A 12,179-nucleotide genomic window follows, 5' to 3' on the forward strand; every position below is an offset into this window, starting at 1 on the left:
TGTGGTTGGTTTTCTTACGCTTCAGCAAGAGCAAGTAAAGGCGGTAATGGCTTGGCCTGTGCCATGTGTCCCTGGGAATCCCTTGCCACCGCACCCCCCTTCACCCCACCTTGGGGTCAGTGGCTCCACCCTCCAGTGCTTTGGCCGGCACCATTGGACTCACTCTGCATCCTTGTCTGTCTTTCTCACCCACATTCGGTCAGCAGACTCCATCGGTCCTACCTAGAAAACCATCCTAAACCCAATCACTGCTTACCCTTACACTCTGTCTTTTGAGATAGTGTCTCGCTGTGCAGCTCAGGCTGGCCTTGAGCTCACTTTGTAGCCCAGCCTGGCCTTGAACTCACAACGATCCTCCTGCCTCAGCCTCCCGAGTACTGGGATTACAGGTGTGCGCCACCACGCGCGGCATACTCTTCCACTTTGGTCAAAGCCACACATACAGTATTTACTTGACAAACACCCCCTACACACACACACACACACACACACACAACCCTCTGAGACAGGTTTGGGGATCCCTTTTTTAGGGGGGTACCAGGAACCAAACTCAGGACCTTGCACTCTCCAGGCAGGCACTGTGCCATTGAGCTGTATCCCCAGGCAAGGGGATCCCCATTTTATCATGGAAGAAACAGAGGCTCAAGGCCTGGAGTGGCCATGCAGCCTGCCCTGCTCATAGCTGGTGCCCATTTCTCTCTGCTCCTCCACAGCCTGGTCGTTTTAGTCCAGTGCTCATACTCAGAGGGGTTAGGAGTGAGCAGGTCTTTATCCTGAGTGTAAGGTCAGGCACGATCTGGCCCTTGCTCCTCTCTGACTTCGTTCCCTAACATTCACTCCCTCCTGCCATACCTACCCCCAATTCCTGGTGGCCTTGAAAACCTGCGCATGCTCCTGGCCCAGGGCCTTTGCATGTGCTGTACCCTGTTTCAGACATGCTCTTCTCTTAGATATCTTCATGGCTGTTCTTTCCTTTGCTTTAGGGCTCTGCTCAAAAGTTACCTATCACATAAAAAAAAAAGCCCAGAAAAGAATAAAAAATAAAATCAAAGAAGTTACTTTATTAAAAAATCCCTTATCTATTCTCATGGATTAGCTTCTATTCCCAGTCTGTTTGCACACCTGCCAACTCTGCTTTATTTGTTCCTCTATGACCTTGTCATCACACGATCCCCTACATACTTCTTTGCCTATTAACTATCTGTCTCCATCCAGTAAGGTATAACTCCATGACCTTGGGGGCAGCTTTTGGTCATGACTTAGCCGTGGTACCTGCAACATTCTGTGAACGTTTGTTGAGTGAATGTTTAATAGACACAAGTGAGCATGCCTCTCAGAGTGTCCTCGGCTGTCCTGGCAGATCCTGTGGAAAGCACAGTGTCCAGCTTCTCGGGCTGGCCATCGGACCCTGTGGTGCTCTGCATGTAGTCACGTGCCGCGTGGGTGGCGGTCTTCTTCCCGCAGGAAAGCGCCACCTGCACAGAGCGCTCACGCACCACGAAGAGTCGCTGAGGGAGGCCAGCCTGTGCAAGAAGCTGCGCGGCATCCAGGTGCTCCAGGAGGTGCTGTCGGCCGCGCACCAGCGCACGAGGCTCAAGCACACCCAGCACCAGGAGGATGACGACCTTCTGGACTTGACCGAGGCGCCCAACATTGTCTGTGAGTGGCCGCGACCCAGGCCCTGTGTGTGTCTGGCGTGCCCCTCTCTGGAGGCGGGCCCCGCTGTTCACGCTGGGCGTGCTCATCCTGCGGGGCTGCGCGGGAGGGACCGAGCGCCTCCCCTGCCCTGGCCTTTCTGTCTCCAGATCCCCAGGGCAGGGGCTTCCGCGCCGTGACGCCTTTGCAGCCCCTGCCCCTCTCCTGCCCCGGCCGCTCCTCCCCGAGTGTCCGGCGCCTGCCACCTTGCCGCGTGGGCCCTCGTTCGCCGTCCCCTCAGCTGACTGCACCTCTGCCTGGTCCTCCCCATCCGTCTGCTTTCCCTGGCTTCTGTTCTTTAGGGCCTTTTCTATAGGGTCTCAGCTACCGCTGTCACCAGGGGACCCCCCCTCCCCAACACTCTCCGCGCATGCGCGCTGAGGCTCTGGGCCATTGTCTTCCCAATGCCACTGTCTTCCCGGAAACCGCACGCTGTGCTGCTTCCCGCTCCGAGGAGACCCTCGTGCCGCCCCGCCCGGCTTGCTCCTGACCCTGACCTCTCCAGCTTCTGTCACCACCACCGGCTCTCAGCAACTCCCGGGTCTGGGCACCCTGGTGGTTCAGGAATGTTGAACGGGGCAGTCCTTGCTGCCCTTGGGTTGTGGCAGTCACTTGCCTGCGAGGGCTCAAGTGCGAGCAGTGGCTTTCTAGTGAGGGAGGGCAGGGATCAGGGTCCCCTTGGTCCGTTACCTCTGAGGACATAGAGGAAAAACCAGCTCAGGCCCCATTTCCCCCATTGTACGCTCACCAGACAGATTACACCTGACAGCAGCTGAGGGGTGGCTCTCCCACACCAGCCAGGGAGCAGTTCCTCAGCTGACGCCTGAGCGGGCTCTCCGGCCCAGTTCAGTACCCGCACTGTGCACCCAGAGGTGGTGTCATGGCCAGGCTGAGGGCCCAGTTTCCTGGATTCCCCGCTCCCTGGGGATCCGTCCTAGGGCTTCCTTGCAAGGCCAGGCCTCTCCCACTGAACCGCACCCCAGTGGAAGGCACCCGGTGGTGGTTTGAGCGCAGCATTGTGTTGTGGATTTGTGGAGGCCCTGGGGCCCCTCCTGGACAGAAGGGTGTGATCGCCTTGGTGATGCTCACCCTCCTGAGGTCTTATTTTCATACTGTTTGTGAGTAGTTAGCCTGCTCTGGGATCCTTTGCTCAAAACCATCAGCCTTGTGCTGTGAGTGGGCCCAAGCCTGCCATGAATGTTCTGGAAGAAGATGGGGCACTGTGGATAGCTGGGACTGGGCAGAGTCCCTGCTCACTGTGAAATGCGCACATCACTCATTAATAATGAAAGCGGGAAGCCTGTTGTCTGGTCCAGGGCTGTGTACTGAGCTGCATCTAAATCAGGTCACTTCTCAGTAGAGTGAGACAGTGGAACTTCACCGGAAGAGCAGTAGGCTCCATGGAGGAGACACCAACTGTGTCTGGTTGTCACTGCTCTGTCCCAGCCCCAAACGGTATGGCTCATAGGTGGTGCCCCAGTGGAAGGCACAGTGACCCTGGCCCGGGGCTGAGCAGGGCCCAACCTTTCGTACCACCGTCCCAACCAGGGTGAGTGACACATGGCCAGGAGGAGGCATTGGTTTGTTTTCTGTTTGAAGAGAAGTCTGAAGACCTGCATTTTAAACGCTCGCTTTCCATTACAGGAACATTTATCCGTTCATTTTTAATCTTCTTCTCTAGCTAAAACTGAACAAGAGGCTCAAATGATATTGCCCCAGTTCTCCAAAGTGACAGTAACGGACTTCTTCCAGAAGCTGGTATGTTGAACACCTGTTTCATAAGTGACCTAAGGGAACGGCTTTTCTATTGTCCAGGTATACTGTCTTAGTCTGTCCACACTGCTATAAGAGTACCGTAAACCAAGTGGCTTTTACACAACAGAAACTTCAGTCTCAGTTCTGCCACCTGAGAGGTTCCAGGTCAAGTCCCCAGCAGATTCAGGGTCTGGCGAGGGCCTGCTTTGTGGCTCGCAGATGGTGCCTTCCCACTGCGTCCTCCGCTGGAAGAGACGAGTGGACGCACTGAGCCTGCTTATCCGAGCATGAGTCCCATACGAGGGCTGCACTTCATGACCTGCCCACCCCCCAGAAGGCCCGATCCTAGTGATCACATTGCTGTCAACACAGAATTTGAGAGCGACAAAAACTTTCAGACCACAGTGTATTTTAAAAGCTCTATATTTAGATGTTTTGAATTTTTTATGTTAAAGGTTTTATTGAAGGTTTGGTTTTGTTTGTTGTTTTTGAGCCAGGGTCTCACTATATATTCCTGGCTGGCCTTGAACTCAAAATCCTCTTGCCTCAGCCTCTTGAGTGCCAGGATGACAGACTTGTACCACTGCACTTGGCTTAAGATAATTTTAATTGAGATAATTTCTGGGAGATGATATTATTTTAAATATATTGGACATGCTTGAGAAAATGACAGTTAGTATTGTTGTGTAACTGTGGTAGCTCCTATTGCTCCAGATGGTATTTGTAGCCTCTGAAGGAGGCCAAAGGAGGTCTTCAGGACAACAGGCAATGTTCCCCTTTAGTCTCCATGTGTCTGGTTCAGAACCAGGCACAGGGTACTTGCAGCTCCAGCTGTTCAGGAGACTGAGGCAGGAAGATCCCTTCAGCTCACTACTTTCAGACCAGCCTGTGCAACATAACATAGCGTGACTCCTGTCTCAAAAAAAAAGTCTAATTTAGCCTTCAAACTCTCAACCTAATGATGCTGTCTTCCAAAGGGGCCCCTGTCGGTGTTCTCGGCTAATAAGAGGTGGACGCCTCCTCGAAGCATTCACTTCACCGTAGAGGAAGGGGATCTGGGGTTCACCTTGCGAGGCAATGCCCCTGTTCAAGTCCACTTTCTGGATCCTTCCTGTTCTGCTGCGGTAAGCCTGCCATTCTCCAGCTGGGGGAAACAAAGCAAGTGGCCCAGACACCTACCTGGGTGATGGAGTTTAGTGCTCACCTGTGTCAAAGGCCTGACTTTTGATGCCAAAGGGTGCTTCTGGGTGCTCCATGCCCAAAGAGGGGAGAATGAATGTTTTCCCTCTCTTAAAGCAAACTTACGCACGTGTCTACTGGGAACTGACTTGGAATTAAATGTGCAAAACGCTGACGTTTATGTAAACTATATTTCTGTAGCTGGCAGGAGCCAAGGAGGGAGATTATATCGTTTCCATTCGAGGCGTGGATTGTAAGTGGCTGACAGTGAGCGAGGTTATGAAGCTGCTGAAGAGCTTCGGTGGGGAGGAGATCGAGATGAAGGTCGTGAGCCTCCTGGATTCCACGTCGTCCATGGTGAGCAGAGGCCGCCAGTGGTGAAGGTGGGGTGGAGGGGGATTTCGGAGGGCTCAGCCTGGAGGCCTCACCCAGCCTCCCGCCTTCCGCCTGCACAGCATGGCTTGCACGGCTCGGCTCTCCGGAGTCCTCCCTGGGATGTGCCCACCTGGGGCAGAGGGGTCATTTGACAACTTTAAAAGTTTTAATCCTGTAGGTAAAATAATCAGTGGATTTGTTTTTCTGATTAAATTCTCTTTAATTACAGAAGTAACACGTGTTTAAAAAATGTGCACGTGGTACAGAGGAGGTTAAGACAGCAAGTGAAAGTCCCCTCCATACTCAGAGGCAGCATTAACCATTTCCTGGGAGACCTCGGGAATTATTTGATCCTTCTCCAGGTTCATGTGTACAGTCAGAGCCTTTAACTTTTCCAGTGGAGAGAATCACGTCTCAGATTCTCCTGCACTTTGCTACACTTAGCAATGTACTTTAACTGGCCCTCTGTTACAACATTTATTCATTCAGCAAATACTGATTGTCCGCTGTGTGCTTTGTTAGTGTTTTTGTTACTCCAGTGAATTTCTTAAGGGAGGCTGCTTATGAACACAGGCTAAACCAGGCGTGGTGGTGCCTACCTGTAATGCCACACTTGGGAGGCTGAGGCAGGAGGATCACTGTGAGTTTGAGGCCAGCTTGGGCTATACCACGAGATCGTATCTCAAAGCACACCCACTCCCCTCCAAAAAATAGAAAAAGGAGTTTACTTAGCTCACAGTTTTGGAGGCTGAAAGTCCAGGATTGGGCAGCTCTGTTGACCTGGCCTCTAGTGAAGGCCTAACGGCAATGGCAGCCTGCTGGGAGCAGGTGCAGAAGGGAGAGGTCACATCCCAAAGCAGGAGGTCCCACTGTTCCAGGAGGCTGAGCCCGGAGGATCATAATTTTGAGCCTAGCTTGGGCAGCTTAGAGAGACCCTGTCTCAAAATAAAAAATAAAAAGGAATGGGGATGTAGCTCAGTGTGAAGGTCTTGGGTTTAGTCGCTAGTACTGGAAAAGAAAAAAGAAAAGAAAAGGGGGAAGGGGAGGGGAGAGAAGAGGGAAGGGGATGGAAGGGGGGAAGGGAGGAGAGGAAAAAAAGAAAAATCCCAAACAAACCCCCAAACAGGAAGCCAGAGCCACCTGAGTCCATCGTCTTAGGGGATGCCCCCAGGTGACCCAGGGGCCTCCTACTGGGCTCCATCTCTTAAAGATCTCCCCTCCAGCAGTGCCACACTCAGCACCAAGCTGGTAGTATGTGAGCCTTAGGGGGACAAACCACATCCACTCACAGCACCCATGCCAGGCACTGGTAGGCATTGAAGCTTCAGCTCCAAGTGGACAGAAGGTCCCTGTCGCCAGGAATGGTGCACTAAACAAGCAAGTCCACGGCTGTGATTTAGATAAGTGCTATAGGAAAAGAAAACACGGAATGTGGTCTAAGGTCTAGGCTGGGGAGAGGCTCCTAGACCAGGCTGGAACCAACCTGAGTGCTGAGAAGGGCGAGCCCTGGAGGGGACACAGCGTGCGAGGTGTGGGGTGGGAGGCAGGTGCAGAGGCCTTGCCGCAGGGAGGAGCTGCTCCTGCCAGCACCAGTAGGCCTTTCAGCATCAGTGGCAGAGCTGTGACGGCCGGTGCTGTGACTGGAGTGTGCAGAGGGAGGTAGGAAGGGCGGGTGTGGAAGGCATTGACCCCTCAGAAGGGCTGTGATGCATGCGATGCGATGCAGCGTTTACTTTGGAAGGTGTTTGCTATGGGAACTTGGTCAGGGCAGCTGTCTGGGCCTGCAGCGTCAGCGGCTCAGGCTGAGGGGTGGCCGTGGCGAGGAGGCAGGAGGAAGCACCTGAGATGTAGTCTGGAGGTGGAGGGGAGAGGGATCTGTGGGTGCTTTCAGTACAGATGGAGGGTGGGGAGGGGATGCCTTGGATTCTGGCTTCAGCAACTGTGTGAGCAGGGTTTTTTCATCACGAGGGGAGACAGGGCTGTGGGGCGTGGAGGAGACAGAAAGCAGGAGCGAGGCTTTGAATGTTTCAGGTGCTGCTGGCCATCAGATGTGAAAGGTAGGCAGTTGGGAGAAGTCAGAGCTGGAAATAAATGTATGAGAGTCATCAACATAGAGGTGGTATTTACAGCTGTGAGATCAGATGAGATTGCCTGAGGGGTGTGGGCCAAACCTTGAGACAACCCGAGCATTTAGATGTCATTTACAGGAGAAGGGGAGCACAGGAACCGAGAAAGAGGATTCAGGGAGGGAGGCTAGAAGGAGCTTCTGGAGTCAAGAAAATCCACCAGGTGTGGTGGCGTGTGTGTGTAATCACAGCAGCCTGGGAGGCTGAGGCAGGAGGATGACAAGTTCTAGCCAAACCTGTGCAGTTCAGCAACTTGGTGAGCCCTGTTTCAAAATTAAAAAATAAAAAGGGCTAGGGATGTGGCTCCATATGAAGGCCTTGGGTTCAGTCCCCAATACCAGAAAAAGAGAGCAAAGAAAATCTTGCAGCGGGGAGTGACCAGTTGTATTGAATTAAGAGGTGGTGAGTTGTGTTTATTACGTCTGGCAGCACGACCAGCTGACAGTTTTTGTGGAGAAATGACAATGAGAGTCAGGTTGGGGAGGGCTGGTGCATGAAGGGATTGTATAGTTCCACTGATAGAAAATGTCCAGAGTGGGCACATCTGTGGAGTCAATAGTAGGTGAGCGGTTACCAGGGGCTGGGGTGGGGAGAGAGGGAGCGGAATCCAGGCGCGAGAGGCCCAGACCCCTGGGACAGATGCAAGAGGTGTAAGGCAGGGGTGTCAGGAGGATGGGTGAGGGCCTGGGGAGGGAAGAGAGAGGGTACGAGACTGGTATCCAGGAGGAAAGGATTGATAGGACTAGATAGGAATGCCAGGGGACAGGGTGCCTATGCAGAGGTGTGGGGTCAGCATTAGGATTTTCTTTTCAAGTTTTCATTTTATTGGTACATGTGTGCAATCCATAATGATTCCCTTCATCTGGGAGTTGGTCCATGTGCATAACACGTCTTCGTTCTTTGGACATCCCCTTCCCTTCCTTCCATGAACATTAGAATTTCAAGGAAAGCCTTCTGCTTGATAATTACCCTTGAAATGTGCAACTGCTTGCAAGGAGAGGCAGAGGGTGGAGTTTAACTGGAGCTGACATACGTGTTTATAAGGAGTGGTTCTAGGTGCAGGTTGGACTCTTAGGCAGGTTAAGGGTAGAAAATGTTTGCAGCCTTAAATCTGCCTCCAGGATCATTACCTTATTTTTTGATAGCATGTGTCCTGGAAAGCATGATGCAATTGCCTGGCAAGCACAAGGTGCTGAGTTCAATTCCTGGTACCAGTAAATAAATAAATAAAATAGAGGGAATACCTCTCCTTTGTTGGGACCTTATTCTAGGTCTTCCTAAGGTTTATATTGTGAATATACTTGACCACTGTAGATATGTGGTGTATGGTAAATGTTTAAATTTTTAAAATGTGTTACAGTAAAAGATACATTGCTATCAATTCCCCTCAAAGTACTCCCCCTCGCTTTGAACGTACGTATTCTGCGGTTCTTACCACTTTCTAAGCAGTTCTGGAAGTCCTCTTTCATGGACATCTTTGTGCTGTTGTGGCTGCCTTGATGTCCTGAATTGATTTAAAATGTTTGCCTTTCATGGACATTTTGAGTTTGGGGAAAAGCTGGAAGTCCCATGCTATCAGATCTGTTGGATCAGGTGGACAAGGACACAGGGTAGTGTTTTCGCCAGCCTGCCTTCCCTTCGCATGGCAGCTGCAGTCACTGTGTTATGGTTTGTGTCTGGATGTCTCCCAAAGCCTCATGCAGTCATGGGGCAGGCTTGTAGAGTTTATGACTGATTCATGATCTAATGTTGGGTCTATGGGTGTGAGTGCTACACCTGCCCTGGGGCGGGTAGTTTGCATACAGTGTAAGAGAGGGAAAGAGGCTGCTTGCTGCTGCTCCTCCCTTTTTGCTCTTCTGCTTTTGCTGTCTTCTGTTTTTTTTTTTTTTGGTTTTTCTCCGGTACCGGGAACCGAACTCACGACCTTGCGCTTGCCAGGCAGGCGCTTTGCCGCTGAGCTAAATCCCCAGCCCTTTTGCTGTCTTCTGTTGCCATGAACTATTGCCCTCTGCCATGTGCCACTCTGCCTTGGAGCCAGCCCAGTATGGACTGAAACCTCCACAAACTGTGAGCTACATAAACCTTTCCTTCCTTAATTTTGGGCATTGGGTATTTGGTCTCAGCAACAAGAGAAAAGTAACCAAGACACACTGTATTTTATGATACTTTATAAAGACACCCACAAAAGAGGACTGCTAGAATTGCTTCAGAAAGTGGCAAGAATAATGAGACGAATGTGTTTGAAGCAAGGGGGCAGTATTTTGAAGGGAATGGTGCCAATTAATGAACTACAGTGTTGTTTAGTAAATTTTTAAAAATTTAAACATTCACTGTATGTTATGATCCCACCTCCTACATTGGTACATTTCTCTAAGTGGCCTAATTTAGTGCCTGGAACATAGTGAATGGCCAGTAAACAATGAGTGAACAAAACCTCAATGTTAGGCCAGCCTTAGAGGCAGGTGATTTACAAAGCAGTTTTCTTAGATTTCTTTCTTGAAGCTTACATACATAAGTTTTTCAAAGATAATAGTGTATAGAGTTTCAGTTGAGGAAATTTTTAAAAGTTCTGGAGATGGATGGTGATGATAGTTATAGAACAGTGTAAACATTTATTAAAACTGAACTGCACATTTAGTTAAACTGTAAACCACTACAGTATTTTAAAGGGGGAAAAATTAATAGCAGTATCTTCATGGATTCTGTATTGTCTTTAAAGAGAGTGAAGTTGATCTATACCTATTAGCATGGATTGAAATCAGAGTTTTGCTAAATGAAGAAAGCAAAGTGTAGAAAATGTGTGTGATACGTTCCTTTGAAGAAGACAAAAGGTAGCCAGGTGGTGGCACATGCCTGTAATCTCAGCATGAGAGTCTGAGGCAGAAGGATCACAAGTTCAAGCCCAGCCTGGGCAATTCAGTGAGATCCTGTCTCAAAATAAAAATATTTTTAAAAGAGCTGGGTGTGTAGCTCAGTGCAAAGACCCCAAGTTCAATCCCCAGCACTCCCCATCCCCAGACAAATGGTAAAGTATACTCATGCACAAATACAAATGCTTTTATTTGCACATTATCTCTAGAAGTATAACACAGTGGTTACCTTAGAGGAAGTGCCTGGAAGCCAGAGTGAGAGAGACCTGCTGTGCATTATATTTTCGTTTTTTGATTACTGCTATATATTTCTCAAAACAGTCAGAACCTTAAAAAGTGAGTAGTTGTTCTGAAGCCTGAACCACTGCTACTGAATATGTTCCTTAAAAATCATCCCTGCTAAGCTGGGTGTGGTGAGGCAGGAGGATTGCCTCGAGTTTGAGGTCAGCTGAAATACATAGCAAGACCCTGTCTCAAAAAAAAAAAAAATTGTCCTTGCTTTGAAGAGCCTAATTCAGTATAAGTATTGGTCACCTGGGAGCTAGAATGGTATCCTCTTAATTAAGAGGCTGCTATAGATGTAGAATGTGAGTCTCAAGCTGTGTAATCACTCATGAGGCATCTTGAAGATGTTTAACCTTTCTTCTTCTTTCTCTCTGTGCAGCTTAGTAAGTGTGCCACGTACTCTGTGGGAATGCAGAAAACTTACTCCATGATCTGCTTAGCCATAGATGATGATGATAAAACTGATAAAACCAAGAAAATCTCGAAAAAGCTTTCATTCTTGAGTTGGGGCACCAATAAGAACCGCCGGAAATCAGCTAGCACCTTGTGCCTCCCGGCAGTCGGGGTGTCAAGGCCTCACGTCAAGAAGAAGCTCCCGACTCCTTTCAGCCTGCTGAGCTCTGACAGCTCTCTGTACTGACCGGGGGAAGCGGAAACGGCCACTTTCAGGGTTCACCGGGCCTTAACATTTGTGCCATAATGTGGAGTATCAATATGTTCAGATCCCATTTTCTCACATGTATGTGATGTGCTTTTATGAAAGTAACAGAAGCTTCTTGACGTTGTTGGGAAACACATGTACTTGAGGAGTGTCACGATATTGCTGCAAGTTATTTATTCTGTAAAGTATTGTACATAGAGTAGTGTTGAAAGTATGTCTGTTTTTAATGGTTACAGTGACCACTTTTAAGTACTCCGAGTTAAACTGTGGTTACCTGCATTAGTACTGTTTGTTAACTGTCCTGGTTTGGGTAATAATCTTTCCTTAACCTAGAATTCAGATGACCCTTGAATTAGGGCAGGTCAGAGGACTATAATGATAGAATGAGATTTCTGTTCCTCATAACTGTTCTAAAGAGCTGCTGCTTCATGGAATTCATTAACTTAAAATAAGATTTTGCCATTATTTCTACATAATATGAATGCTGTTTCCAAGTAAAGTCTAGTGCCAAATTTGTCTTGAATTTTTTTTTCTTTAAGATTTTTTGGCAGTGCTAAAAAAAAAAAAAGTACTACCAAAAAATAAAAATAAAATTTAGGAGCAGCTCTTCCTCCAATTTGATGCCATTTATAAGTTGCTAACACAGTGGCAGTGTTAGATGGAGATGCTGTCTACAGGGTAGATAATATACTGTTTGATACTCAAAACATTTTCATTTTGTTTAAAGTAGAAAGTACATATTATAAGAGTCTTGGGTAAAAAGGTAGCTTTACATTTTATACGGTGAAGATGTAAATGATTCAAGTTTAAAGCTCTATTTGACTTCTTAAAATGAACCTTACCAGTTTGATTTCTTTGGTTACAAGTTGGATGACACCATTGCTCTAATAAGATTCATGGTTGACACAGTAAAAGTGACGTAGCTTAAAAATACAGCATTGAAATCTAATTTTGAGAATTAACAAGAATTTTATATTGTGCAATATCTTAAGGGAAGCAACCAGCTTTGGGAAAGTGTATCTATCCACTGCTTATAGGGCTGTGTTTGTATAAATATTTAAATAAACATACTTATCTGACTTGGCGTTTATGTCACTTTCATTCCATCTTTCCAATAAGTATCATCCTAATGCACAAAATGTTTTTATTGTTGATTTTTAATCATTAAAATAAATGAGCTCTTCAAGTTAGTATTTTTTAAAATGTGGCATTTTTAGTGTATTTTTTTCCTTA

General features: G+C 48.3%; 1 protein-coding gene across 1 annotated transcript in view; it reads left to right on the forward strand.

The window, feature by feature from the left end:
* Rhpn2 (rhophilin, Rho GTPase binding protein 2) overlaps positions 1–12,025 on the forward strand; it is a gene marked incomplete at its 5' end in the record, with an annotated part of 44,148 nt that extends 32,123 nt beyond the window's left edge. Inside the window, 5 exon segments of the mRNA XM_013522388.1 lie at positions 1,465–1,659; positions 3,377–3,453; positions 4,428–4,574; positions 4,831–4,986; positions 10,665–12,025. Coding sequence (XP_013377842.1) covers positions 1,465–1,659; positions 3,377–3,453; positions 4,428–4,574; positions 4,831–4,986; positions 10,665–10,925 — 836 coding nt within the window.
* Positions 12,026–12,179: the final 154 nt, after the last annotated feature.

Source organism: Chinchilla lanigera, unplaced genomic scaffold (genome assembly GCF_000276665.1).
Source record: "Chinchilla lanigera isolate Chin_1 unplaced genomic scaffold, ChiLan1.0 scaffold00067, whole genome shotgun sequence".
Taxonomy (NCBI): domain Eukaryota; kingdom Metazoa; phylum Chordata; class Mammalia; order Rodentia; family Chinchillidae; genus Chinchilla; species Chinchilla lanigera.